The sequence below is a fragment of the Hemicordylus capensis genome, chromosome 5, assembly GCF_027244095.1.
Source record: "Hemicordylus capensis ecotype Gifberg chromosome 5, rHemCap1.1.pri, whole genome shotgun sequence".
In the NCBI taxonomy this organism is placed as follows: domain Eukaryota; kingdom Metazoa; phylum Chordata; class Lepidosauria; order Squamata; family Cordylidae; genus Hemicordylus; species Hemicordylus capensis.
Genome location: NC_069661.1, coordinates 170952624 through 170979243, shown reverse-complemented (window position 1 = coordinate 170979243; position 26620 = coordinate 170952624). Strand labels below are relative to the sequence as shown.

At 47.3% G+C, this 26620-nt stretch overlaps 2 protein-coding genes across 12 annotated transcripts in view; both read left to right on the top strand.

Annotated features, from left to right (window-relative positions):
• The first annotated feature begins 1279 nt into the window (after window positions 1-1279).
• Window positions 1280-26620, top strand: part of LOC128328269 (ankyrin repeat domain-containing protein 26-like) — a 206753-nt gene continuing 181412 nt past the window's right edge. For 3 of the 11 annotated variants that reach the window (XM_053258090.1, XM_053258087.1, XM_053258088.1), the window contains exons 1-6: window positions 1280-1835; window positions 4993-5107; window positions 5598-5771; window positions 7460-7566; window positions 9386-9523; window positions 15527-15675. In XM_053258090.1, the coding sequence (XP_053114065.1) occupies window positions 1591-1835; window positions 4993-5107; window positions 5598-5771; window positions 7460-7566; window positions 9386-9523; window positions 15527-15675 (928 nt within the window). In that variant the 5' untranslated portion in view covers window positions 1280-1590. The remainder of the gene's footprint in view (window positions 1836-4992; window positions 5108-5597; window positions 5772-7459; window positions 7567-9385; window positions 9524-15526; window positions 15676-26620) is intronic. The other 8 variants (XR_008309108.1, XR_008309107.1, XM_053258086.1 and 5 more) reach the window with 5 other exon arrangements.
• Window positions 9980-15097, top strand: LOC128328270 (uncharacterized). Its single transcript, XM_053258095.1, has 2 exons — window positions 9980-14675; window positions 14779-15097. The coding sequence occupies exon 1, from the start codon at window positions 12834-12836 to the stop codon at window positions 13929-13931; it is 1098 nt and encodes a 365-aa protein (XP_053114070.1). The 5' UTR covers window positions 9980-12833; the 3' UTR covers window positions 13932-14675; window positions 14779-15097.

The following is a 26620-nucleotide window of genomic DNA, read 5'->3' as shown; positions in this document are numbered from 1 at the left end:
GTATTGCTGGGAAACTGTGATTGTTGCCAGTTTATGTGCTCTTGTTTGTTTCAGTGCATTATTAATTGAGGCTGAAATCCTATATTTGCTAACCTTGGAGTAAGTTCCATTAACCACAATGGGCCTTACTTTCAAATAGGCATTAATAGGACTGCAGTATATTTGCACAACTTTACCTTTAGCACACCACAATTTCTCAGACTGTGATGGTTGCTTCCAATATAACAACATTCTGTATGCTCCCCACACATTAATGCCTACAAGAAGTGTCTACCTAAGTGTGCATGAGATTGCCAGAGCATCTATTATATTAATTCTCCTGGGTGTACCTTGGAATGTGCTTCCCAGAGCCCAGCTGATTGGCTGGGCGGTGGATGCGCCTGATTGGCTGAGGCACACCCAGGAGGATTGGTAGCTGTGGAGGTCAGAGGTGGCGGCTGGGCTGGCCCCAAGGCCCAGGAGTGGGGAAAGAAAGTTGGGATGGGGGGAGAAGTGGCAGTGGGGAGGAGAGGTGGCTGGGCCCGGAAGCAGAGATTGGGGCAGAACGGCGGGGCTAGAGGTAACCGCTGTCCCCTAAGAGTGCAGATGCTCTGTGTGGGGTTGGCTAGTAGAATATACGACTAAACCTTTTAATGTGGTGATTCTCTTTATTTAGCAGGGGGAGAGCAACTGGCCCTATCCACCCCCAGCACAGTACCTCCAGTGACTGTTGCTGGTGTCTATTTTATGTTTCTTTTTTAGATTGTGAGCCCTTTGGGGACAGGGATCCATCTTATTTATTGATTATTTCTCTGTGTAAACCGCCCTCAGCTAGTTTTGGAAGGGTGGTATAGAAACTGAATAAATAATAAAAATAATATGACTAAATCTACGTCTGTGCCTCAGCAGAGGGAGAGAGAGAGAGAACAAACGTTACAGGGCTGTTCAGACGATCTACCAGAAACTATCAACAGCCCAACTTCTGTTGTTTTATAATGATGCCAAGTTTTGAGTTGCACAGAACTCCTTATCAAGTAGGCTATAAAAGTGCAGCTAAATCTTCGGTATAGAAAGAAGGAGAACGTTCAAATTAGGCTGATCCGTGTGCGGCGATAATATAGATATTGACAAACTGCTGCCATCATCATCACGAAGTCGCTCGCCAGCCTCTTCGTCACGTCCCGCGCCAGAATACGAGACGGAGAGGCTAGGAGCAAGAGTCTGGCGGTGGCGCATGCGTTCTGAGCAAGGACTCCTTCACGGCGGCTGTGTTGCCACACAAGCGCAGCTGAATACGCATGCGTACTGTTTCCTCAGGAGACGCCTCCGTTGTCCTCCTGGTCTCTCTCTCTGTGGCATCTCTCCCTCCCTCACGTGTTGCTGGAGGGAGCCCCCTCCTCCCCCACCCCGGCTGAAGAGGGCGCGCGCGCGCGCTCTAGAACGTCCCAGCTGCCCTCAACGGCCGTTCAGCGACCGGTTTCTGGGCTGGCCACTCGGGACTCCGTCAGGCGCGCTTAGTCCTTCCTTTTGCGAGGCGAGGAGGAGTCTCGGGGCGAGGGACCGGTGTACTCCACTGCCGCCGCCTCCTTCCTCGGCCAGCCGGGCGGGAGGATGAAGAAGATCTTCGGGTTCGGGAAGAAAAGGGAGAAGCAGCAGTCTCCCTCCCGGCCAGCGTCAGGCGGGGCGACTGCCTCCCCCAGCGGCGGCGAGGGCGGCAGCCTCAGCGGAGGAGGCTATGAGGTGTGGAGGAGCAAGGACCTGGGCAAGCTGCACCGGGCAGCAGCCACCGGGGACCTGAAGAAACTCCAGCAGCTCGTCAGGAAGCACGACCTCAACCAGCTGGATAAAGCCAACAGGTGGGGAGAGGCCAGGGCGGCGTCCCCCCTCGTCTTCCCGACTCCTCCTGCTGCTCCTCCCCTCTCGCTCTCCTTGGGTTACGGCTTCGGGCTTTAGGGTTCATTATTCACATGCATGGGGCGAAAGCGAGCAACCATTCAGCGGCGATGGAGTACAGAAGTAGCCACCCCAGTATTGTCGCCGTCTCATTTGCCTCCCGCCTTCCCCCTCGCGGAGCATCGATAGGGGCTCTCCCACTTTATGATTTTTCTTCTCATCACAGTGACCTCGTGGAACATGTTAAGTCGAGTGGTAGTGACTGGTCCAGACTAACTCAGTGCTGTGATTTATAAACTTTGAGCAGGAGATCTGGGGTCCCAACTGACACTAACTCACTACTATACCACACTTTTAAAGTACAAGAACTTGTGTACTTGTAAACAGAGACTGCTTTTTCTTTTAGATCTAAATTGAGTGTCACTTTATGGTGATTTTAAAAAATGTTACAGAAGGCACTTTTTTGTAGTAGATAATGTGCAATCTGTGTGACAATCTGCATGTGGTTGTCATTTTCCTACAGGGAAGTGCCTTTCTTTTATTTTTACTTTCTGGCTTTGGGGGAATGCAAGATGTCTTACAACAGTAAATCAGTGTGGTGTCGTAGTTAGAGTGTAGGACTGGGGAGACCTGAGTTCAAATCCCTGTTCAGGCATGAAACTCAGTAGATGACACTGGCTCAGTCTCTTACCTTCCAGCCTAACCTATCTTACAGGATTGTTGTGAAGATAAACATAACTATACACACTGTTCTGGGCTCCTTGGAGGAAGAGTGGGGTATACATGTAAAAAATAAATCAAGCAAATAAAAACCAATACAATCAGAAATTTTAAAAAAAACTATATCTAAAACCAATGAGAGAAAACCGCAAGCGTTATCCCCTAAAATGACACGGCTGACTAAATGTAAAATGGATTAAAAGCCATGTTAAAGGTTTTCACTTGTTGCCAGTAACAGAAAATGAATGGTTTGGGTGCAAAACGAGCCTCCAGAGACAGGGAGTTCGTTCCATATGGTATTTAATGTGTCTGAGAGGTCCAGTGGAACTAATAAGGATATACTTACTTCCTCTGTCTAGTTCCTGGTGCAGATCATCAGTCTTGGTGACTAATGTCATTTAGGTGTCAATGTCAGGGTATTGTACTACATAAAGGTACCCTGAATTAAAGTTCTCGGTCTCAGCGGTAACCATATAAGCATGTACCTTTGTGTTCCCTTTAAGTCTTGTCTTTATGTCAAACAACTATTTCTTCTTGCAGCTATGATTATTACAAATTCGATAATACTTGTTCATATACAAAGTAGTTTACAGTTCTATTGCAAATTGTACAAGTTATAACTCTCCCTCTATACTCCCCCCTTATTAAAAATAGTATTCTAGCAGTACAAATATTATCTTCTTCTCTTGAGAATTGTTCTGAATATGCTTTGTCACCAGTTGACAGAATAGTTGACAGTTCTTTGGCATCTGGGAATTTTTCAAATGTCTTTGTATATTAATCCCAATGCCTAATAATTGTGGGTGCTCCTTAATTAGAAAAAATACCCTAAACATATTATTTTGGAGAAACAATTTCTGTGATCGGGATCCTCCCCAGTTGTTCCTAATAACATTAAATCAACAACTGTTGGGCATAGGGAAGTTGCAAATGGATTCGAATGGATCTGAGCACACTGGTTGATATCCTGACTACCAATTGTCCACATTCTAAGCAGCTGTGGGCATGTAGCGAGAGCCTGTACACTACTCCATTGCGTTGAGTTCAGTTGTACAAGAACGTTTCAGGGCACTCGCCCATACTCTGGAAGCACTCTGTAGAAGTGGAAACACATCCCAGGCAAGAGTGTGTTTTCACTTTTGTAGAGCGTTTCTGGAGGGTGAGAAATCTCCCTGAAATATTGATGTTTTTGCACAAATGTGCTCATAATTCAGAAAGTAACAGAGCAGTGTTTGGGCTCTCACTGTGTCCCTGCAGCTGCTTGAAGCACGGATGCTTCAGTAGTCAGGATGTCAGCCACTATCACCAGCAAATCACTATTGATTCTATATTTCTCTTCAGTGTGTTTGTTAGATGCCTTTGAAATCTTGCAACATTGATGTGCAGTAATTATCTCATTACCTTTATTTTCAGTTTATTGCTAGTGACATCTTTCTGGCAAAATAACATTTACTTCCCAAAATGAGGGAAATCACACAAGATGTCTCCCAGTTAACTCAGATCATTGATGAACTCATGTTGGCAGTCCTGCACACATTTACTTGGAAGTAATGGCGCAGCAGGGAAATGCTTGACTAATAAATAAATAATAAGCAGAAGGTTGCCCGTTCAAATCCCCACTGGTACCTATATCAGGCAGCAGTGATATAGGAAGATGCTGAAAGGCATCATCTCATACTGCGTGGGAGGAGGCAATGGTAAACCCCTCCTGTATTCTACCAAAGAGAATCACAGTGCACTGTGGTCACACCAGGAGTCGACACTGACCTGATGGCACACTTTACCTTTAAGTCCATTAAACTCAGAAGGACTTATTTCTGAGTAAACATGTGTAGGATTCGGCTACATGCCCCTTCTTTGTGGTGTTTTCTGTTGTTGGGTATGAGTTGATTTTGAAACATATTTGTCCTTTGGGATTATTTCTGTGTTTTGAGTAACAAAGAAAGGCAACTGTGATTGAAAAATAACTGGAAGTAATGAGTGACTTCCCAAAGGGCTCAGTCTGGAGAACCAGTAAGGTCTAGAGGACAAAGGATTGACTTGAACCCGGGAGATGTGGGTTCAAATCGATTCCATGAAACTTTCTGGGTTACCATAGTCTGTGAGATTAGTGACAGGCCCAACCAGGGTTCCCACTAACAGGGATTTCCAGATGTTGTTGACTACAACTCCCAGAATCCCCAAGCAAAAGCTGTTGCAGCTGGGGATTCTGGGAGTTGTAGTCAACATCTGGAAATCCCTGTTAGAGGGAACACTGGGCCCAACTTACTTCATAGTGTTGTTTCAAGGACAGAATGGGAAAAACTATGTTTAAGCTAACATTATAGCCAAATAATCTTTAGGAAGCGTCGGTATTACTTTGGACGGTTTGTTGACTGAACATAATGGTATGCTTTCCAGAACACCTTTACATCTTGCCTGTGCCAGTGGAAATACAGATATTGTTATGTTCTTGGTAGACAACAGGTGCAAACTAAATCTTTGTGATGATGATGCCAAGTCTCCGCTAATGAAGGTATGGATGAAGTATAATACTATAGTTCTTCTAAAACACAGCATATTCTAGATGAAAATGTCAATTTACTGTAGCTTCCATATTAATGATAGGATCAGTATATTTTATTTATTTATGCATTCATTACATTTTTATATTGCCCCATCTGTCAGCTCTGGGTGGTTCACAGCAGACATACTCAGTTAAAACCAACGAAACAATCAAGAAATCGTTTAAAACTTTACATTCTTTACAGTCGTTACATTGTTTACAATTCTTTACATTGTTTTACACTTTTAAACAATGTAAATATTTTTTACATGGTAAACAATCTAATTTAATTTAAAACAATTTTATTAACTTAAGAATAATAAATTACCATTACTAATTATGACAATAAATTCAAGAAAAATGTATTTTAGATTGCATTAAATGGTAGCAGCATTTAAATCATTGTGTATGTTACAGTAACTTGTGGACCTCAGCTTTCCCCCCTTTTTTAATATTACAGGCTGTGCAGTGTCAGCACGAATTATGTGCAACTTACCTACTAGAACATGGAGCAGACACTAATCTTGTGGATGCAAATGGTAACACTGCTCTCCACCTTGCTGCATCTAATGCTAGCATATCTATAGCACACCGACTGATTGAACACAATGCCCGTGTTGATGTACAGAATAAGGTAAACCAGACTTCGTTTAAGAGGTCCTAAACATAGATCAATATGTCCCCCCTCCTATTTGCTTTAAGACTTATTCTGTAAGTGTTAAAATAGTGTTATGGGAGAGTTTGTGAGAAAGTGAGAGCATTGTAATGATTAGTCAATTGTTGTCTATCCTCCTGCCTCAACTTAGATGAACCTCCCAGCATCCACGTGAAAGCATACCATCCTGGTGACATGCTGGGGCATGATATTATTGTGTCGTTAGTGGGAGCAAATAGAATAAAACAAGGCTATATGGATAGAAAATAGAAGGCAGGAGCCTAAACATCATGTTACCGAATCTAGTTGGATATTGAAGCAGCTGGAGATTGACTGAAGGCTGAAGCTAGTGTATAGCAGTGACTGCTATCTACAGCTAAACTACTGATGTATGTGACTTTGATTGCTTCTATGCAGAAGGGATGCAGCATATCCGTTCTGTAGTTATAGAATTAGCACAAAGCCCTTGAAATTTTCAGTTGCCCTATTCTGCCTGCCCAATATGTGTTCAGGCCCTTGACTAGTGTAAAATTGACAGTTGCAACAATATGGATATAACTAAATTCTGAGTGCAGCACAAGTCTCCTCAGGAAGGCAGATGATGATGATAAAAAAATAAGTCTTTGGGACTTCAAGGCCAAATAAGCACAGAAAAAATTACTTTCCAAACCCATTAACCAGCGGCTGCCGGGTGTCCACAGTGAATCCTGTTCACAGCCAAAAGGGCCAGTTGAAGAGGAAGATATGGCCTGGTCTATCCTTCCTAATTATACTAGTAGCTAACCTGCGCAAAGCATTTCCTTTTCTGCTCTTCCCAGTATCTTCTGCCATATAATGTAGTTTAGCTGGGCATAGCAAGACTAGCACAGACCTAGCTCTGCCAAGCCTGCTTTTAAACCTTCAGGCTGCATCTCTCTTCCACCCCTCTCTTTCATTCCTAACCTGGAGTGGTCTTCATGATAAATGGGATGCTTGTCAACTTTAAGCAGGTGTTAGCTTGTTTCTGGCCTAACAATCAAATTACTATTGATTAATACACATGCATATAGAATATATGTTTTATCTGTAATAAAATGTATTGATGTTAAACAAGCTACAAATATTTGCCCTGGAACCAGTGGCTTTTTATAAGGGAGCCACTTATTAGCAGTCATACTTATTCATTGCTACAGGATGATGAAGACTTTGTTTTGTTCATTCATTCATTCATTCATTCATTCATTCAGTTTCTATACTGCCCTTCCAAAATGGCTCATAATTGTTCTGTTCTATTGGCAAAGATGAACTGTATTTAATTACTTGGAAATGTAACTGATATTCTACCATAAACTGAAGGCCTGGGCGCATTTATCTGGGAGTAAGTCGCATGGAATTCAATGGATTTTACTTCTTAGTAAACATGTGTAGGTTTGCAATGCATATCTATACGTGCATCAGTCTCACTCTTGCACTGCCATTACAGAAAATGGGTTTTATTAGAGTTAATTACTGTTTTTACCTAGTTTGGTTATAGGACTGTCTCTTGTTTTTCATAGCATGTCTTTGTGAACAAGGTGACATACAAAAGCCTTGTGTAATAATCCCACTATTTTAGTTGTCAAGATGGAAAAACAAGAAAGTGTGCGCGCATTAATTTCATGCCCATTAATTTGTTTTTATTCTTGTAGGATGGGAGCACACCTCTTACTATTGCTATAACTGAAGACAATCATATAATGGCAGAGTTTCTTCTTAAAAATGGAGCAGATATACATTTCAGAGATAATGCAGGAAGGTACAGTCTTTCAGTAACCTCATCTTTCTTCTATCGAGAATATGCCCCAATTACGCATTTTTATTTTTATAGTGCCCCCAGGCTCGGTTCTTAGAGCTGTCATAATTTTCCCGATTTGTATCTGTTAGCAACTGATCAGACCTTGCTACCTGTCACTATGCATCGATTGGTTGCCTCTAGAAAGGATTCCCCCCACCCTCCGGCCAGTTTTCCTCAGAGTGAAAAACCAAAAAGGCTTCCTCTTAGCTTGTTCTCTGTCATCCTGAGTAGCAGCCTGGAGGACCTGGCCTTGTATTGTCTTATTACCTTATCTATCCAGCATGTCATACACTTCAGTTCATCTGGTTCAGCTTTCCACAAGTCCTGCTTAAACAGTTAAGTTAATCCTCTTCTTCTGGTTAATACTCTTCTTTATATGTGGTGTCAATAAAGTTGAAGATTGATTTACATGGAAATGTGGTTTGGATTAATGTGAGTTCAGCTGCCTGGATAATTTAGCCTGACATGTTGAGGCCAGAACAAAGACTTCACAGGTATTCCCAAAGAAACCTATTTCATTTTCCTCCTTCCTGAATAGCAAAAGTTGTATAGATTGAGGCTTCCTGAGTGTATGCACATGCAATCCTGTAAGAGTTCCTGCTCAATTGGTTGCAGTTATCAATCCTACAGCCACATTCACAAAAGTGACAGCAGCCTTTGGTACCAATGTTGACTCCCTCTAAATCTATCTAAGAGAGCATCTTCTTCATTATGAGCCCCACTGCCCATTGAGGTCATCTGAGGAGGTCCATCTCCAGTTACCGCCAACTCGTTTGGTGGCTACACAGAGACGGGCCTTCTCGGTCGCTGCTCCGAGATTGTGGAATGTGCTCCCTGCTGAGATGCGATCCTCCCCATCTCTGGCAAGCTCTGGCAACCTGAAAACCCATCTTTTCACCCAAGCTTTCTCAGCTTCCTGAATTTTGGGGGTTTTAATATCTGGTTTATTTTAAAATTTAAAACCCGGTTTCGGGGGTTTTAGCAATAGCAATAGCACTTACATTTATATACCGCTCTATAGCCGGAGCTCTCTAAGCGGTTTACAATGATTTAGCATATTGCCCCCAACATTCTGGGTACTCACTGTAATTAATCACTGTAATTGTTTAATTGTTGTTTTAAAATGTTTTTAAATTGTTAGTTGTTATGTTGTTTTTTAATTTGTTTTAGCTCTTTACTGTTTTAGTGGTTTGTTTTAATTGTAAACTGCCCTGAGCCATTTTGGAAGGGCGATATACAAATAAAATAAAATGAAATAAATAAATAATAATAATAAATCCCCCTTATGACTTTTCTTACTCTGGAGGGTTGAGGTGGAGCCAGTCATGTGGCAAGGAGACCAAGTGGAGATATACTCCCAGATTCATTAGCGCCTAAAGTTTGGCCTGGCTACTACAGCCAAAAATAAAAAAATGGTCAAGACTTAATCCTCCTGTATTCTACCAAAGAAAACCATATAGTTCTGTGGTCGCCAGGAGTCGACACCGACTCGATGGGAAAATGTTAGTCCCATTATTCCCTTTCTTACTTCTTAAATATAACATATTAGAGCTTAGTAGTTTTGTGTAGAGTGGAAAGCCCTATAGCCAATTCTTGAAGCCACTGTTGCAATATTCATGCTTTCACAAAAAAATTAGAATATCATCAAAGGGTTTCCTGTTCTATTTTATCAACAGAGAAGTATGATAATTGAACCTAGAGAGATATTAAAACAGTGATGGTGGAATATTTAAATTAAATTAAATCATTTGATGTAGTTATTGTTTTCTTTCTGTTTTAGAACACCTCTACTCACTGCTGCTTCTCATGGAAAACACAATTTAGTAAAACTACTTCTTCTACATGGAGCAGATGCTTCCCATAAAGATTGCAATGGATGGTCAGCAGAGGATTATGCTCTAATTAGTGGAGATCCTAGGTAAGCTTTTATTGCTAAAGTTTTTCTTAAAAAACCCTGTGCCAGAATTGTGTAGAGTTCTCAAACTTTGTCTATACAGGCATCTTCAAGTCGATAAAGAAGTAGTTTGAGCCTCTCCAACTATAATTGAAAAAAAAGAGAAAGATGGATTAGATGTCAGTTTGCTCTTTTCTCAGGCATAGCATCAGACTGACTGAAGCAAAATCAATAATATATTTTAAGATCTCTGTATGGGACTGGATCCCTGAAAGCCAAAGACCCCATAAAAATTTGGGGATCTGGATCGTGATCCATTGCATTAATAAGGAATGGGTGTTCTCAGTTGCTGAGGCCAGCGACATCTCATGGGTTATCCTCTCTCAAGAGCTCCAGGCAGGACAGAAAGTAAATAGTTAAAAAACTAAGCCACACCCACTAGAGCCTGAGGGGGATAACCCCGCCCCAGTTCTTTCTGTCCTCAGCAAGCTCCACGGCAGCGTTTTTTTAGCTCTCTCTATTTTCTGCTGATATTACTTCTCTAAATTCTTTTTTCTGTCCCTGATCTTTATTACTTGCTATTACCTGAAAAGAAAAGAAAGAAAACTACCCTTCTTCCGTCTGTTTCTCTCTCCCCCCTCCACCCACTTCTCTCCCCCCCATCTCCTCTTTCCTTTCCGTTGCTTGGAGCCAGGCAGAGAGATACAGAGCAATTTCTCCAACAAGGGGAAGAGATTGAGTGTTTTCGGCCTGGGAGGCTTCAGGGCCTTTTGTAGGCCCCATCGGCGCATGCTGCTGCAAGCTCTGCATAGCAAGGCCGCTTTTCCAACCTCCCGAAAACTGCCTGAAAAATTCGCCAGCAGTGAGTTGACGGTCTGTGATCAGCCGCCTCTCATCTATGGGCCACGGAGCCCCCACTGGAAGGACTTGATTTTCCCGTGTCGGTGACGGCCGCTCTCGAGCCGCCCGTCCCGATCGTCGAAGGGGCCGCGTCGAGTCTCCCGCCCTCGGGCTGCGAGACTTGCACTACCGCGGCCCGGCATGCCACGCTGCTGCAGGCAGCTTGAAGTGGCTGTAAAGAGCACTTTTGGAGGCTCCTTATTGCCAGCGCCCCACCAACCTCTGAAGAGATTAGGCGGATTGGCGAGGCTGGCTAGCATCCTGACCAGCAGGGCAGCGAGGTCATCACAGGCATCTTCTGTTCCTCCTAAGATGGCGATGGCTGTGAAGAATCCCTCCATTTTACCTAAAGGAGCCGGTAATGTAAAAGGGCGGGAAAAGCCTAAGACTGTGACTATGGTGTTTGGCCAGCAGGGGGAGTCTGCTGCAGAGACTGGGCCTAAAGAATCCAGATCTAACTCTGCTGTTTTACCTAAGTCTGTGCTGCCACCTGAGTAACAAGCATGGTTTCGCAATGCAATCATTGGCACCATCTACCAGGTTAGGCCCCCTAAGAGGAGTAAGAGATCCACAAAAGGGAGAAGGCATAGGTCACCCAGTGTGAGCTTCTCATCTAGCGAGTCTGTCAGTCCTTCTCCCAAGAAGGCCAAAATCAAGCTTAAGCATAGTGAGCTGGGCAAGTTGGCTGGCAAGGTGGCACGGGACCATTCCTCTGATGCTTCCGATCAGACTCGGGGGGCCCTAGGGGTTTACCTGCACCTCCCCCCCCCAAAAGTCATTGCAAACTCAGAGAGCCCTAATCTGCCTTCTGACTCTGAAGACCCAATTAATGCAGGGGGAGGTTTTGATCCGGACCCAGAGACTCCGTTAGACAAGGATGACGGGGAATGGTCTGGAGGGGAGGCCACTGGTGATGCCTCGGTGTCACAGTGCCTCTTTGTGGCAGAGGACTTCAGCCCACTCATGTCCAGAATTATTAATACAATTGGACTGAAATCAGAGGCTGGACAGAGTTCTGACTCTTGCGCCAAAGGGGACTAGGTCTTTCCTAGAGCACGCCCCAAGGACATGCTGATGCCCATGCCAGAGTAGTTTGTGGATGTAGTCAAACAGGAATGTGAAAGACACGATGCCTTCAACCAATAAAAAGACTGATAAACAGCCTTTCAAAAGGCTCTTCACTTTCATAGCTTCCGGCCCTTCATGGGCCGGGACAGAGATGCAAAATTCCAGAGGGGATCTTGGAATCGTCAGAGAGCACCCTTTAGAGGGTTTGGTACCTACAAACAGCAAGCTGCTCAGTCAAAGCAGCAAAAGCCACAACAATGACTTGAAGCATTTCAGGCTTGGAGGGCATTTGTCTCACCTCGCCCCAGCCTGGGAAGATTCAACCTCAGACAACTGGGTTCTGCAGCTGATCCGTCACAGCTACAGGATAGAGTTTCACTTCTCTCCCCCTGCTTCTTTATCCCCACTCCAAGGTCAAAAGCATTCTCAAAGCATTTGCTGATGGTCCAGGCGATCCAACACCTCCTGGACATCGGGGCAGTGGAGCCAGTGCCTCTAGCACAGGAGGGAGAGGGAGTTAAAACAAAACAAACAAACCAAAACAACAACAAAACAAAACACTTCTATCCTATTTACCGTCCCAAAAAGGGACGGCTCAAGGAGAGCTGTTTTAGACTTAAAGTTTTTTGAACAGATGGGTCTGCAGAACTCATTTCCAGATGGAAACTCTAAGAGCAGTTTCAGAGGCACTCTTTCATCTGGATGTGCTGGCGTCCATAGATTTAAGGGAGGCCTACCTCCACCTTCCTATACACCTGGAAAGCAGGCAGCACCTTTGGTTTAAATATGCTGGGAGGCATTTTCAATACAGCAGCCCCTCATGTCTCCACAAAGTTGTTGGCGCCACTGGTGGCACAACTCCGTCAGAAAGGGATTCGTTTGTTTGCATATATAGTCAATTTGTTGGTGCTAGCGAGATCTCTCCCAGAGGCAGAACAGGACATGGCCCTTAACTATCGCAACACTCGAGAACCATGGTTTCATCATAAATGGAGAAAAGAGTCAATTGACGCCATGCCACAGGCTGTGCCATTTGGGGGTAATCATAGTTACCTTAGTGGACCGCCTCTTGCTTCCACCAGACAGGTTACAGACTATCCAGACAGAGGTTCACGTTCTAGCGAGTCCAAGAGTTCCTCTGGCTTCCTTGTCAAGACTGCTGAGCTTGATGGTGGCCGCACCGAACTCGGTTCCGTGGGCTTGACTTCATCTGCATGACCTCCAGTGGTTTCTCCTACCCCACCAGAAGGCAATCGTAAGGAAGTGTAGACTGCTTCTGAAGTTGCCACCAGACCTGCGTCGCTCTCTCTGCTGGTGGATCAACTCCAACAACCTGAATTGGGGAAAGATCTTCTTGGACCCACAGATGTTCATCATAACAACAGACGCAAGTGACAGGGGCTGGGGAGCCCACTGCCTCAACCAGTCGGCGCAGTGGCTATGGAACAAGGAGGAGCGTTCTCACAACATAAATTGGAGGGAACTCCGTGCAATTCACCTAGCGCTACTAGCATTCCAGGAGATCATCCAAGGCACCAACATATTCGTAAAGACCGACAATACGACGGCAAAGGTGTATGTAAACAAGCAATGGGGGACCAGGTCCAGGTCACTTCACCAGGAGACTGTCCTTATGCTGTCCTGGGCAGAGAGCAACCTTCCTTCCCTGATGGCATACCATGTCAAGGGAGAGCTGAACCTGGTTGCAGACTGGTTAAGCTGGGTTGACATCCAACTGGGGGAGTGGGCTCTAAATCCATCAGTTTTCACCCAGATAACAGAGAAGATGGGCATGCCCGAGGTAGACCTCTTCATGACTCTGAAGAATGCGCAATTACCAGCGTTTATGACTAGATTTCCATGCAGGGAGGCGATGGCAGTGGATGCCCTATCCAGTCCATGGCCAGACGCTCTCCTTTATACGTATCCTCCGACACCTTTGTTGGCCAGAGTCCTTCAATGGATGTGTCTTCGAGCAAGAGTACTTTTAGTGGCACCATTCTGGCCTAGGAGACCCTGGTTTCCAGAGCTCCTCCATCTGGCGGTTGAGCCACCTTGGGATTTGCCTCAGACCCCGGACCTGCTCCATCAGGGTCCAGTTTTACACCCGGATCCATGTTGGTTTCAGTTCACCGTTTGGAAACTGAGCGGTGAGTCCTCAGCCAACATGGCTACTCGGAGGGAGTTCTCAGCACTATGCTGGCGTCGCAAAGTCCATCGACAGAGAGAATTTATCAATATACATGGTGAGCACTCCTTTGCTGGATGTCATGCAACTCTGTTCCGAAGGGCACGGCTAAGTTATGTCATCTCCTGCTCTTCTTCCAAGAAGGGTTCAAAAGGGACTATGTCCAAATACCCTGAAACGGCAGGCGTTGCCGTTGGTGGAGTTGCTCTCAGCGGAAAAGGGCAAAATATCTGTCACATCCTCACCAGCGTAGGTTCTTATCAGGTGCCTCGCTGATGTCACCTCCAACAGTACATTTGTTACCCTCTTGGGAGCTACATACTGTCCTCAAGGCATTGCACGCTCACTCTTTTGAACCTTTGGCAGCTATTCTGAATAGCTGATCAGGGTCTTATCGTTTAAATTGGCCTTTTTTGATGGGCATCACTTCTGCAAGGCTCATCTCGGTGCTGCAGGCGCTGTCTGTAAAACAAGTCATATTGTATATTTCAGAAAGAGGCTGTCAGGCTCATTCCGGACCCCTTCATGAGGCCAAAGGTGGCGTCCCCCTTCCACCCATCGTAAGATGGGTTCCTACCTTCATTCTGCCCCAAACCTGTCCATCCTATGGAGCGGAAATGGCACAAATTGGACATTAAGCGATGTCTTAAGGTCTATATTAGACGCTCAGCCTCATTCAGATTGTCAGACACTCTGTTTGCATTCCATGGGGGTCCCAGATTCCTCGAACACTATTGCAACGTGGATTATAGCGTGTATATCGATGGCCTACGAGGTTCAGAAGTTGAGGCCACCAACGCATCTCTCTGCACATTCTACTAGAGCAGCAGCAGCGTTAGTGGCGTTTTCCACTAATGCACCAGTTGAAGAGATTTGCAAGGCGGCCACCTGGGCGTCGCCTTCCACTTTCACCAAACTTTACAAGATCAAGGATTTCACGTCTGCCCGGGCAACCTTTGGCAGATGGGTCTTGCAACAAGTTCTTCCTCGCTAGTAGACCAAAGTGCTCCCACCCGAGTTGTACAGCTGTGGTATGTCCCATGAGATGTCCCTGGCCTCAGCAACCGAGAACGGAGCATTGGTTTCACTTACCGTGAAGGCTTCTTCTGGTTGCTGGGGCCAGGGACATCTCGGCCCACCCAGTTGTGATTTTGCGCTCTGGTCTACTTCTGTTGAAATGGTGGAGACTGACATTTAGTTCTACAGTTGGTTGCTACACTCTGTTATTCTGGAATGTTTAAACCTGTTTATTCTGACCTGCTGTTTTCTACTGTTTTGTATTGCCTTTGTCCTCTTATGTCTCGGCCCGAAAGAACTGGGGCGGGGTTATCCCCCTCAGGCTCTAGTGGGTGTGGCTTAGTTTTTTAACTATTTACTTTCTGTCCTGCCTGGAGCTTTTGAGAGAGGATAACCCATGAGATGTCCCTGGCCCCAGCAACCAGAAGAAGCCTTCACGGTAAGTGAAACCAATGCTCCGATTAGCCAGCTGAAACACAGGTGGTGGGTTGTCAGGAGAGGCAATTGACGGTCCACCAGAAACTGAGTGAAACGTGCCCCAACTGCCTAGGATAACGGAAGCAGGGTCACGTGGGTGGCAGTTGGAGGTGCCACAAAGAGCTAGCTAATCGATCCATGAGGTCCCTGCACAGGCGCAGAACCCATTCCTTAGGAATACAATGGATCACCTCCAGATCATCTGTTACAGGTGAGCAACCTATTTATTGGCTCCTAGAGTAGAGCTAAAACTGTTATCTCAGTTTCCTGTTTCTGTGTTCTCTTTCAAGAGCTATATTTTTTCCAGTAGTTTCACTAACCCAGTATGTGTGTGTTTGAGTATTCTCCCTTTCTCTCTGTTTTTTCCCTTTCATTAGTCTTAGTCAGAAAATTGCTGAATATGCCAATTGCAGAAGTGGAGAAAAGTCCTCTACTGGCAGTAAAAAAGACTTGTCTGTATTTAACAGTCCAGATAAAGCTGGAGATGCTGGTTTTACATTGGGTGCACCTGCTACAAATAAAGAAGGTATGGTTTTATGTAGCGGAATAGATAGAGACAGTGTTTTATACAAAGGCAAGAAAAATAATTTATCTCTCTTTCAATAAAATGGGTGGTTTTATTTCATATGCTGAAAATGGGTGAATACATATGTATGTAATAAAGGATTGCCATTCTTAGTTTGAGATAGGGGAGGAGGGTAGAAGATTATACTGTGTATCAGATGAGGGCTTATTAGAAAAGGAATTAGAGAAATAACCAGTCAGGCCTGCCTTGCGGTAGCAGGAGTTTTGTTGCATATATCAGGCCCTGACTAGGGGTGTGTATAAACAGTTTGGCAGGGAAGTGGTCTGCCATGAACTGAGCCGGTTTGATTGTGAACCGTGCTGGTTTCCAGGAAAGGAGGTCTGGTCTGCGATAGAACAGAACTGAGCCTGGTCCGTGGCGGACTGGTTCACCAAAGTTTAAGAGGCTATGCTTGTAAAGGGGAATTGAGTGAGGATTCTCTTTTACAAGCAAGAGGAGTCTTGGCTTGAAAATGCTTCTAATGGGTTCTTGGTGGGGTGCAGTGAGATGGCACCTTTAAAAGTAGATGTATAGTGCTTACTGGTCCTTAAAATCCCGGCGCTCCCCTCCGAAGTCTGCCCATGCGGTGGTGGTAGTGCAGTTCCAGAAATGATCTGGTGTCTGTGGAACTGACCACCTTTAGAAGCATTTTCAAGCCAGGACTCCCCTTTGCAAGCATAGCCCCTCGAACCATCAAACCGGTTTGAGCCGGTTTGATCAGTTAGTTGGATCAACCGAACCAGTTCATAGACCAGTGGTTTGGTTCGCATTTGATCTGAATTCGAACTGAACTGCAAAAATTGGTCTCTGTATACTGCTAGCACTGCCACCTGCTAGCAACCCCCTAGCACTAGCAGTTTGAAGCGTACTCTGGGAAGAGGAGCAGGAGACCTGAGATGGTAGCAAGCTTTTCTAAAACAAACTTTTCTTCTTCTTCAAACAAACAGGAGGGGAGATTTTGAGGGGCTAGTATCTCTTTAGTGGGGGAGTCCCAGTGTCTGTGTTTGGGTTTTGTCAGGGAGATTTGAGAACAGGAATTGGCAAACAGGGTCATAGGAGTCTTTCATGGAATTTAGCAGAGAAGTGTTTTGGGGGAGCTTGAAAGGAGCCCCCTTCATCGAAATGAGCCCCCTTCATCACAAGGAGCCCAGCAGAACGAGAAGGTAAGTACTATTCTCGGTTGCTGCCAACCAGGGACATCTCATTGGGTTAGCCCTCTCAGGAGCTCCAAGGCAGTACAGGATATGATTGGCTAAAAAAGATGTCCCGCCTACCTGAGCCCGAGGGGGATAAATCCTCCCCAGTTCTTTCTGTACTCAGCAGCTCCAGGCAGCTTCTTTTCCTCTCTCCTGCACCCTGAGCGTTTTTTGCCTCTCCCTTTCAATATTTTCCCCTCCTTCCTCTCAAACTCAGCCTTTTCTTCATTCTTCACCTAAAAAAAGAAGAGCTTTTTCCGTCTATCTCTCTCCCTTGTTCCCCGTCTCCCCTGCTCCCCCGTATCTCTCTTTGCCCCTCTGGTTTATGGAGCAGTTGGTTCTGGACAGAAAGAAAACAGTCCTAGTGCCCCTGGGAACAGCACAGCAGAACTTCGGTTCCAGCTGCTTCCGACCCTTCCAGGGCCCGCTGCTCGAGCTACAAGCACAATTGGCGGCAGCTGAGCCCTCCGAGCAGAACACGGAGCGCCCCCTCGCCGCTCTGCCATAGGTAGTGCTCTTGGCCACTCATTCGCCGCCCGAGCTCCCTACCACATCAGCGTGGGCGTCGGCCGCTCTGCAGCCTCCCTCACCGCATGCCGTGGAGCCCGCTGAGCATCTCCCGCCCTTGAGCCGCGAGATGAGTTTGGTGGCAGCCTGCCAAAGAGCAGACCATTTCACAGACCATTTCAATACCGTCAACCAACTCAGTCTTTTCGGGGGTTTTGCCCATTCAGGGGCACAGACAGCAGAACACAAAGAGGTTTCTGGAACAGACCACAACAGCCTTTCAGAGGCTCTGGGGCATTCAAGCATATCTCACCCTCAAAGTCCAAACAACAGCAACAATGACGTAAAGCCTACCTGGCATGGGGGGGGGGCGTTTGTCCGTGTTTCTCCACGCCTGGGAGGCCTCAACTTCAGACAAATAGGTCCTAGACATCATCAGACATGGCTACAGAATAGAATTCATCTCTCCTCCATCCTACAAGTTCTTCCTGACACCAAGGTCCCGGTCCTTCGAGAAACACTCCAGAATGCTCCAAGCCATTCATCATCTCCTGGAAAACAAGGCGATCGAACCGGTTCACCACAGTGGAGGAGGGAAGAGGGGTTTATTCTATTCTGTTTACCGTCCCAAAAAAGGACAGCACCACAAGAGCAGTGTTAGACCTGAAACAGCTAAACAAGTCAGTTTGCATTGATCGCTTCTGTATGGAAGCCCTAAGGTCAATCGCGGAAGCATTACACCCTCACGACCTCCTAGCCTCAATAGACCTAAAGGAGGCATACTTCCATGTCCTGATTCATCCGGACAGCAGGAGATACCTTCGCTTCAAATATGCAGGTCGTCACTTCCAGTATGCAGCTCTGCCTTTTGGTCTGTCATCCACTCCACATGTATTTACAAAGGTCCTAGCACCACTACTAGCACACCTACGTATGCAAGGAGTCCGGGCCTTTGCCTACCTTGACGACTTGCTTCTGCAATCTCGCTCCATTCGGGAGGCCCAGAGGGATCTCCAGGCTACTCTGTCAGCACTGGATCTCCACAGATTCACAATAAACCGCGAAAAAAGCCATCTGACTCCTTCTCCCCAAATTTGCCACCTGGGAGTCATCATAGACACAGCAGCGACCACGCTCTTTCTATCTCCCGACCGGTTGCTCTCTCTCCAGTCTGAGGTCAGATGAATCCTGTCAACTCAACGAGTCCTGAGCCCCTCTAGGCTCCCTAGCAAAACTCCTGGGTCTCATGGTGGCCACGATAGATGCGGTGCCCTGGGCTTGCTTCCATCTGTGCGAACTACAGTGGTTCCTCCTCCCAAATCAGAAAGCAGTTGCCAGGAAGTCTAAGATCATGCTGGCCATCCCGGCTCCAGTCAGATCATCCCTCCGTTGGTGGTTATTACCCAACAACCCCCTCCGCGGCAAGCCCTTCCTGGACTCTCCCAGGGTCATCATCTCCATGGATGTAAGCGACCGAGGTTGGGGAGCCCACTACCAAAACTTGTCCACTCAAGGTCTCTGGTCCCCACAGGAAAGGGCCCACAGCATCAACTGGAGGGAACTCTGAGCCATTCGGCTAGCTCTCTTAGCCTTCAAACCGTACATTCAAGCCAGAAATGTACTGGTAAAGACGGACAACATAGCGGCCATGGCTTATCTCAACAAGCAGGGAGGGACTCGATCCTCGGCCACGCACCAGGAAGCAGTTCTCCTTCTCTCCTGGGCGGAACGCCATCTAGAATCAGTAGTCAATCATCACGTGAAAGGATAACTCAACGTAGTGGTGGACTTGCTCAGTTGCACGGACATCTCGCCAGGGGAGTGGAGTTTATACCCCAGAATCTTCAAACGGATCACAGAGAGGATGGGCATGCTGGTTCTAGACCTCTTTGCAGCCCCGTCCAACAAGAAACTAGTCAACTTCATGTCCAGATTTTCCTGCCCAGGAGTGACAGTGGCTGACGCCATGTCAACTCCTTGGCCAGAGGGGCCACTATACGCCTTTCCCCCAACTCAGCTTTTAGCTAAGGTACTCCGCAGAATCCGGCTCCGCCGGACAGAAGTCATTCTCGTAGCCCCATTCTGGCCCAGATGCCCATGGTTTCTGGAACTGCTTCATCTGGCAACCGCTCCTCCATGGGAACTCCCCACGTTTCAGGACTTGGTATTACAAGGTCCCATCCTCCACCCAGACCCAGCCTAGTTACGTCTTGTAGGGGTGTGCACCGGACCGCGGGCCTGCGGTTCGGCACTGGGGTGGGGGGTTCCATTAAGGGTGGGGGGGCTTTACTCACCCCTCCCGCGCTTTGCTGCTTTGGCGCCATAATTAGTTTAAAAAATGTGCCGCAGAATCGCTCGCCGCCCGCTCGCCGCTCCGGGGCTCCTTCTTGTCTTCAAAATCGGGCGGCAGGATACTTCCCTGCTGCCCCTGAAGCCCCCTCAAGCCCTTTTAGCTCTTTAAATCTCGCCCCGGACCGAGTGCTATAGCGCTAGGGCGGGCGGCGGGGAGATGTCCGTCCATCCGCCCGCCCCCTTCCCTGCCTTCTGCGAAGTGCAGGGAGCCTTCTGCGTGCGCGTGCGCAGAAGGCTCCCTGCACTTCGCAGAAGGCAGGGAAGGGGGCAGGTGGACAGGCAGACATCTCCCCGCCGCCCGCCCGAGCGCTATAGCACTCGGTCCGGGGTGAGATTTAAAGAGCTAAAATGGCTTGAGGGGGTTTCGGGGGCGGCAGGGAAGTATCCTGCCGCCCGATTTTGAAGACAAGAAGGAGCCCCGGAGCGGCGAGCGGGCGGCGAGCGATTCTGCGGCACATTTTTTAACCTAATTATGGCGCCAAAGCAGCAAAGCGCGGGAGGGGTGAGTAAAGCCCCCCCCCCGCCCTTAATGGAACCCCCCACCCTAACCCTCCCGAACCAAAACCACCCCTTGTCCGGACCGGTTCGGAGGCCAGTAGAATGGCCTCCGAACCGATCCGTGCACACTACTAACGTCTTGCTGCTTGGAGACTGAGCGGCGCATCCTCAGGCGGAAGGGCTTCTCTGGGGCGGTTTTGAGCACCATGCTGGTGTCCCGTCGACAGTCAACCAAGAGGGTATACCAATACACATGGTGTATGTTCCTGTGTTGGATGTTGCGCCACTCTATTCCACAGGGCTCGGCGTCCATTCAGCATCTTCTCCAATTTCTTCAGGACGGCCTTGAGAAAGGCCTCCACCCTAACACCCTAAAACGACAGGTGGCCTCCTTGCTTCCAGTGCTAGCTGGCATGAATGACCAGATCTCTCAAGCTCATGCTGATCTTTGCCGCTTGTTAAGGGGCGCCTCTCTCCTATCTCCACCAACAGTTCATAGATTTTCCTCCTGGGACCTACACATAGTTCTTCGTGCTCTCCAATCTCGACCCTTTGAACCAATCCGGACAATTTGTATTCGGATACTCAAGTTTAAGTTGGCCTTTCTGGTAGCCATCACCTCAGCCAGGAGGGTATCTGAACTTCGGGCTCTATCGATCAGTAAGTCCTTCTGTATTTTCCTAGAAGATGCGGTGTGCCTGATCCTTGACCCCTTTCTGCAACCAAAGGTGGCGTTACCTTTCCATCTTTCCCAGGACATGTTCTTTCCGTCCTTCTGTCCTCCACCCTCCCATCCTACCGAGAAGAAGTGGCACAATTTAGATGTGCAGTGTTGTCTCAAGATATACATTAAGCACTCTGCTTCATTCAGGACCTCCAACTCGATGTTTGTGTTCTTTCATCCTCGATCCATGGGGTCAGCGGTGTCCTCCTCTACAATTGCAAGATGGATTAAGGCTTGCATCTTGATGGCGTATGAAACCCAACGCATCAGGCCACCAGCATCAATCGTCGCACATTCCACAAGCGCGGCAGCAACCTCAGCGGCTTTTTCCACCAACACCTTGGTCGAGGAAATCTGCAAGGCTGTCACGTGGGCCTCCTCTTCGACTTTCACGAAGCACTATAGGATCGACGAATATGCATCTGCCAGAGTATCCTTTGGCAGACTGGTGCTGCAGCAGGTCCTTCCTCGATAATAGGTCATACCGCTCCCACCCGCGTTGGTCAGCTGTGGTATGTCCCAATGAGATGTCCCTGGCTGGCAGCAACTGAGAACGGAGCATTGGTTTCATTTACCGTGAAGGCTTCTACTGGTTGCTGTAGCCAGAGACATCTCTGCCCACCCAGCTCAGCGCTCTGACCTACTCTCTAGTAAGGACTGGGGATTCATAGTGTCTGCTCCAGGAACCTCTTACTAGTCTGGCTTCCTACCTTTTTTCTTTTCATACTACTTCTTTAAATGGGTGCACGCCTATTTCGCCTCTCGGCCTGAAAGAACTGGGGAGGAGTTATCCCCCTCAAGCTCGGGTAGGTGGGACTTCTTTTTTAGTCAATCATATTCTGTCCTGCCTTGGAGCTCCTGAGAGGGATAACCCAATGAGATGTCCCTGGCTGCAGCAACCAGAAGAAGCCTTCACGGTAAGTGAAACCAATGCTCTGTTCCCTTTTTCATATTCCTGGGAAATAAAGTTTGAATTGTTGAATAGCTGACAACTTCAGCTACGACTTGACTTTCAAATAAACAATCTCCAAATACTCAAAACAGCCCATAAACCCAGTCATTAAGATAGAAAGCCAGCAGGGGAGGGGGTGCTTCCCAGTGTATTGCACAGAGTGTTGCATGTATGATTATCTGCTCGATGGGAAGAAGTCATGGGTATGTGCTTGGTACAAAGAGCTCCTGGCTCTCAGGTAACATGTTCATTCCCTCAAAGCCAAGGTGGCTGATCTGGAGAAACTCGGACAGTCAGAGAGGTACCCGTGTTTCCCCGAAAATAAGACAGTGTCTTATATTAATTTTAGCCCCCCAAAATGCACTAGGGCAATTAGCGGTACATCAGAAATTACTGCTAGGTCTTACTTTTGGGGTACGTCTTACTTTTGGGGAAACAGGTATCTGGACGAGACCTTCAGGGACGTGATATGCTGATGGCATTCTCAAGGATAAAGTTGTTAAACATATAGAAGAACATGCCCTACTGAGGGAGAACCAGCATGTTCTCACAAACCTTTTGGAGTTCTTTGAGAGAATAAACAGGTTTGTGGATAAACATAGGAACATAGGAAGCTGCTATATACTGAGTCAGACCATTGGTCTATCTAGCTCAGTATTGTCTTCACAGACTGGCAGCAGCTTCTCAAAGGTTGCAGGCAGGAATCTCTCTAAGCCCTGTCTTGGAGAAGCCAGGGAGGGAACTTGAAACCTTCTGCTCTTCCCAGAGTGGCTTCATCCCCTGAGGGGAATATCTTGCAATGCTCACACATCAAAGATGATCCAGTTGACATAATATACCTGGACTTTCAAAAAGCTTTTGACAAAGTTCCTCATCAGAGACTCTTGAGGAAACTTAAGGGGAAAGGTTCGTGTGTGAATTGGTAACTGGTTGAAGGAAAGGAAACGGGATAGGAATTAATGGATGACTTGATGGCATTTAATCAATCAAAATTTCTAAATGGATGGAAGTAAGAAGTGGGGTCCCCCAGGGATCTGTACTGTGACCAGTGCTTTTTAATTTATTCATAAATGGCCTACAAGTTGGGGTAAGCAGTGAGGTGGCTAAATTTGCAGATGATACTAAACTATTTAGGGTATTAAAATCCACAACAGATTGTGAGAAGCTCCAAAAGGATCTCTTCAAACTGGGTGAATGGGCAACACAATGGCATATGCGGTTCAATGTTAGGAAGTCTAAAGTGATGCATATTGGGGCAAAAAACCCACCCAACTGCACATGTATTCTGATGGGGTTTCAGCTGAGAGTGAATGACCAGTAGAGTGATCTTGGGGTTGTGGTGGACAATTTGTTGAAAGTGTCGACAAAATGTGCAGCAGCTGTTGAAAAGGCCAATACCATTCTTGGAATCATTAGGATTGAAAATGAAACTGCCAATATTATAATGCTTTTATAGAAAACTATGGTGCAGACGCATTTGGAGAATGGTGTTCACTTCTGGTCACCATACCTCAGAAAGGACATTGTAGAACTGGAAAAGGTGCAGAAGAGGGCATCCAAGATGACCATGGGCCTAAAGCACCTTCCTTAGGAGGCAAGGCTACAACACCTGGGGCCTTTTAGTTTAGAAAAAGATGATTGAGGGGAGACATGCTAGAGGTCTATAAAATCATGCATGGTGTGGAGAAAGTGGATAGAGAGAAATTTCTCTCCCTCTCACATAACAAAAGGAAGTACTTTTTCACACAATGCATAATTAACCTATGTATTTCTGTTCCACAAGATGGGGTGACAGCCAACAGCCTGATTGGCTTTAAGAAGGGTTTAGATAAATTCATGGGGAGCAGGTCTATCAATGGCTACTAGTCTGAAGGTTATGGGCCGCTTCTAGCCTAAGAGGCAAGATGCCTCTTAATACCAGATGCAGGGGAGCAACAGGAGGAGAGAGGGCATGTCCTCACTTCTTGCCTTTGTGCCTCCCAGAGATATCTGGGTGGCCACTGTGTGAAACAGGATGCTGGATTAGATAAGCCTTGGGCCTTATCCAGAAGGGATGTTCTTAAGTAACTAACGATGCAATAATGGGTTAAGTTCCAGTGCTGTGTTGGGCTTTTTCACAGTGTTTCTCAAGCTCAAGCACCTGAGTATACAAGTGAAGCAATGCTCTTATAACAGTTTTATTGGAGATTTTTACATTAATAAACCATCCAGTTTGATATGTTTCCAATGCACTGACAGGCCTTACTGAGACTTTTATAGGAAGCATATAATGATACAAGTACCGTCAAAAGTGTAACTAATATGGAAAAGGCCACAAGAACCATGTTATGTAAGTACAGGGGTCTAGCCAAGTTAGGCAGACTAGGCGATATATCCCAAGAATCTCGATAGTGGTCCTGGACATTCATAATAGTGGGTTCTGCGCCTGCGCAGACCAGCTTCAGTAAGAATTCTATAGCTCCTCGAGACGCCGGCAACCGCCTACTGCACGTGACTAGCACCATCTAGTGGCGGTTGGGCGTCCTCATATTCAGTTTCTTTCTGTCCACCATTGGGATCAGACTTCGGAAATGCTTGCTCCTCAGTTATTAAAATTTACTTAGATCTACTTATCTTTGGCATACGAATTACGGACTACACTGACTACTCTTTCGGATATTGATTTCCACTTGGTAAACTGTGTGTTAAAAGGAAAACTCGGTAAAGATGCGGACTGTTTTCGACCACTCTACTTTCGTTTTCCCTCACGGCGTGTTTGCAGTCTCGGCTACCCCCTTCTCTGACTTGGACCAACTGACTATTCTTACGGACCCCGGGGGACACCTTTGCTATGAGTGCCCAACAGGGTAAGGAGAAGACGACGTTTAAGCGTTGTACTGAGTGCCGGGGGAAACTTCCGTCTACGGACGGCCATGACCACTGCCTTTTTTGCTTGGGTGAGGCTCATGATACCTCTAAGTGCCCCGTTTGCCTAACGTTCAATAAGCAGACACTAAAAAACCGTGAGGCTCGATTGAAGGTGTTCCTAATGGAGGAGGCGCTGATGGCTCGAAAAGATTCGCCATTAAAGCCGGGTTCTGCTGTTCATTCGCAGTCCAAACCCCAGGCAAAGCCGAAAACAGCCCGCCGCCAGTCACCCCTCGACATCGGGGGCATCGACGCTGAGTGCCACGGCTTCGACATCGACTAAACTGACTGAGGCTTTTAAGAAGCCAGCGGATCCTTCCGGGGCCGCGAAAAGGGGCGCTGCCTCGATATTGGGTAGCAGCCCGAAGAAGAAGCGCAAAGATTGGCACAAGGAAAGGAGACATGCCTCGCACACCCCATCGCCATCGGGGTTGCAGACGGTACTGACGCCATGGCATTGTGCACTCTCCTTGTCCCCGGTGTCGACGCCTTGACAGTCGCCGTCAACGCCCTTGTCCCTCAGACGCACTGCACCTGGAAGTACAAGGGGTAGCGTCTCGACGTCAAGGGTGGCCGACCTGTCGGCATCGAGGGCCGAGTCTACATCGACGCAGACGGAAGTCTCTACTCCTGCCTCAACTCACACCAAGCCGATGTTGACATCGGCAACGACTGGCTTTGTAGAAGACCCTGCGCTGGAGACGGTAATCTTGGACACCGTGCTTGATGCGGAGGCTGCCGAGGCAGACCCAATGGAGGGGTTTGCTCCTTTGAACCAGGAGACGCCGCCTCTCCAATGTGGGGCATCAGCCCGCAGGTTGACACGCTTGCTGGAATCAAGAGAGCACGCGTTCAACAGGAACTTTTACTGGATTCAATGTTTTTGAAGGACCTATTCCCAAGACCCCTTCGCTCTCAACGACCGCCATGCCAGTTATGACTCGCACAGACTGGAGTGAAACCTGCACCATCTCTAAGGCACAATACTCCTTGTTTGCTCGGTGGCCTGATGAACGCGAGCAGAGGGCATCTGACTTTAGGTGCGCTAGCTCTGCGGCGCAAACATCACTCTATCCGACGCAGGTACATCGTACAGATTCTGCAATTCAGACCACTTCGTGCTATCCGGAACACCGCTCAGTGTCGCTCCAGGCAGACTTCCCAGGGGCGCCTTTGTGTCCGCCGCCACTGGTGCATCCAGTGGCCACTCAAACCTCCACAACGTTGACTAAACAGCCAGGGCTAAGGCTGCAGACATCCACGGTTATTGGAGACTCGCCCACGCGGCATACGCCGGCGCAACCCAGAAGGCAGTCACCCGCTCGGGTCCTGAGTTCTCCTAGGCGACAGTCATCCGTTCCCATTTCGGAAGACGAAGGTGACGATGGAACTGACTCTTACGAATCTGACACCACGGAACCTGACCCTGGGGATCCAGACGAACCAGAGCTGCTGGATCCGGGACTCAATGTAGCTGTAGTACCCTCGGCATCACCCAATGAGGAGATGAAGGGCTACCACCAACAGGTGGCTGAAATGGCTAGGGTCCTGGGTTTGGATTTGAAACAGAACACACTCGAGCTAGACGATCCGGTCTATAACATGATGAAAGCTGCCACGGGTTTGCATCCGGTCTTCATCCCAATGTTGCCACACATCTCACGGGCAGCGAAGTCTGAGTGGGAAGTCTTACAGACCTCTGCTCCAACCTCTAAGCGTCTGGAAGCTCTTTACCGTGTCCAGGAGGAGAGCAATGAGTACCTTGTTCGC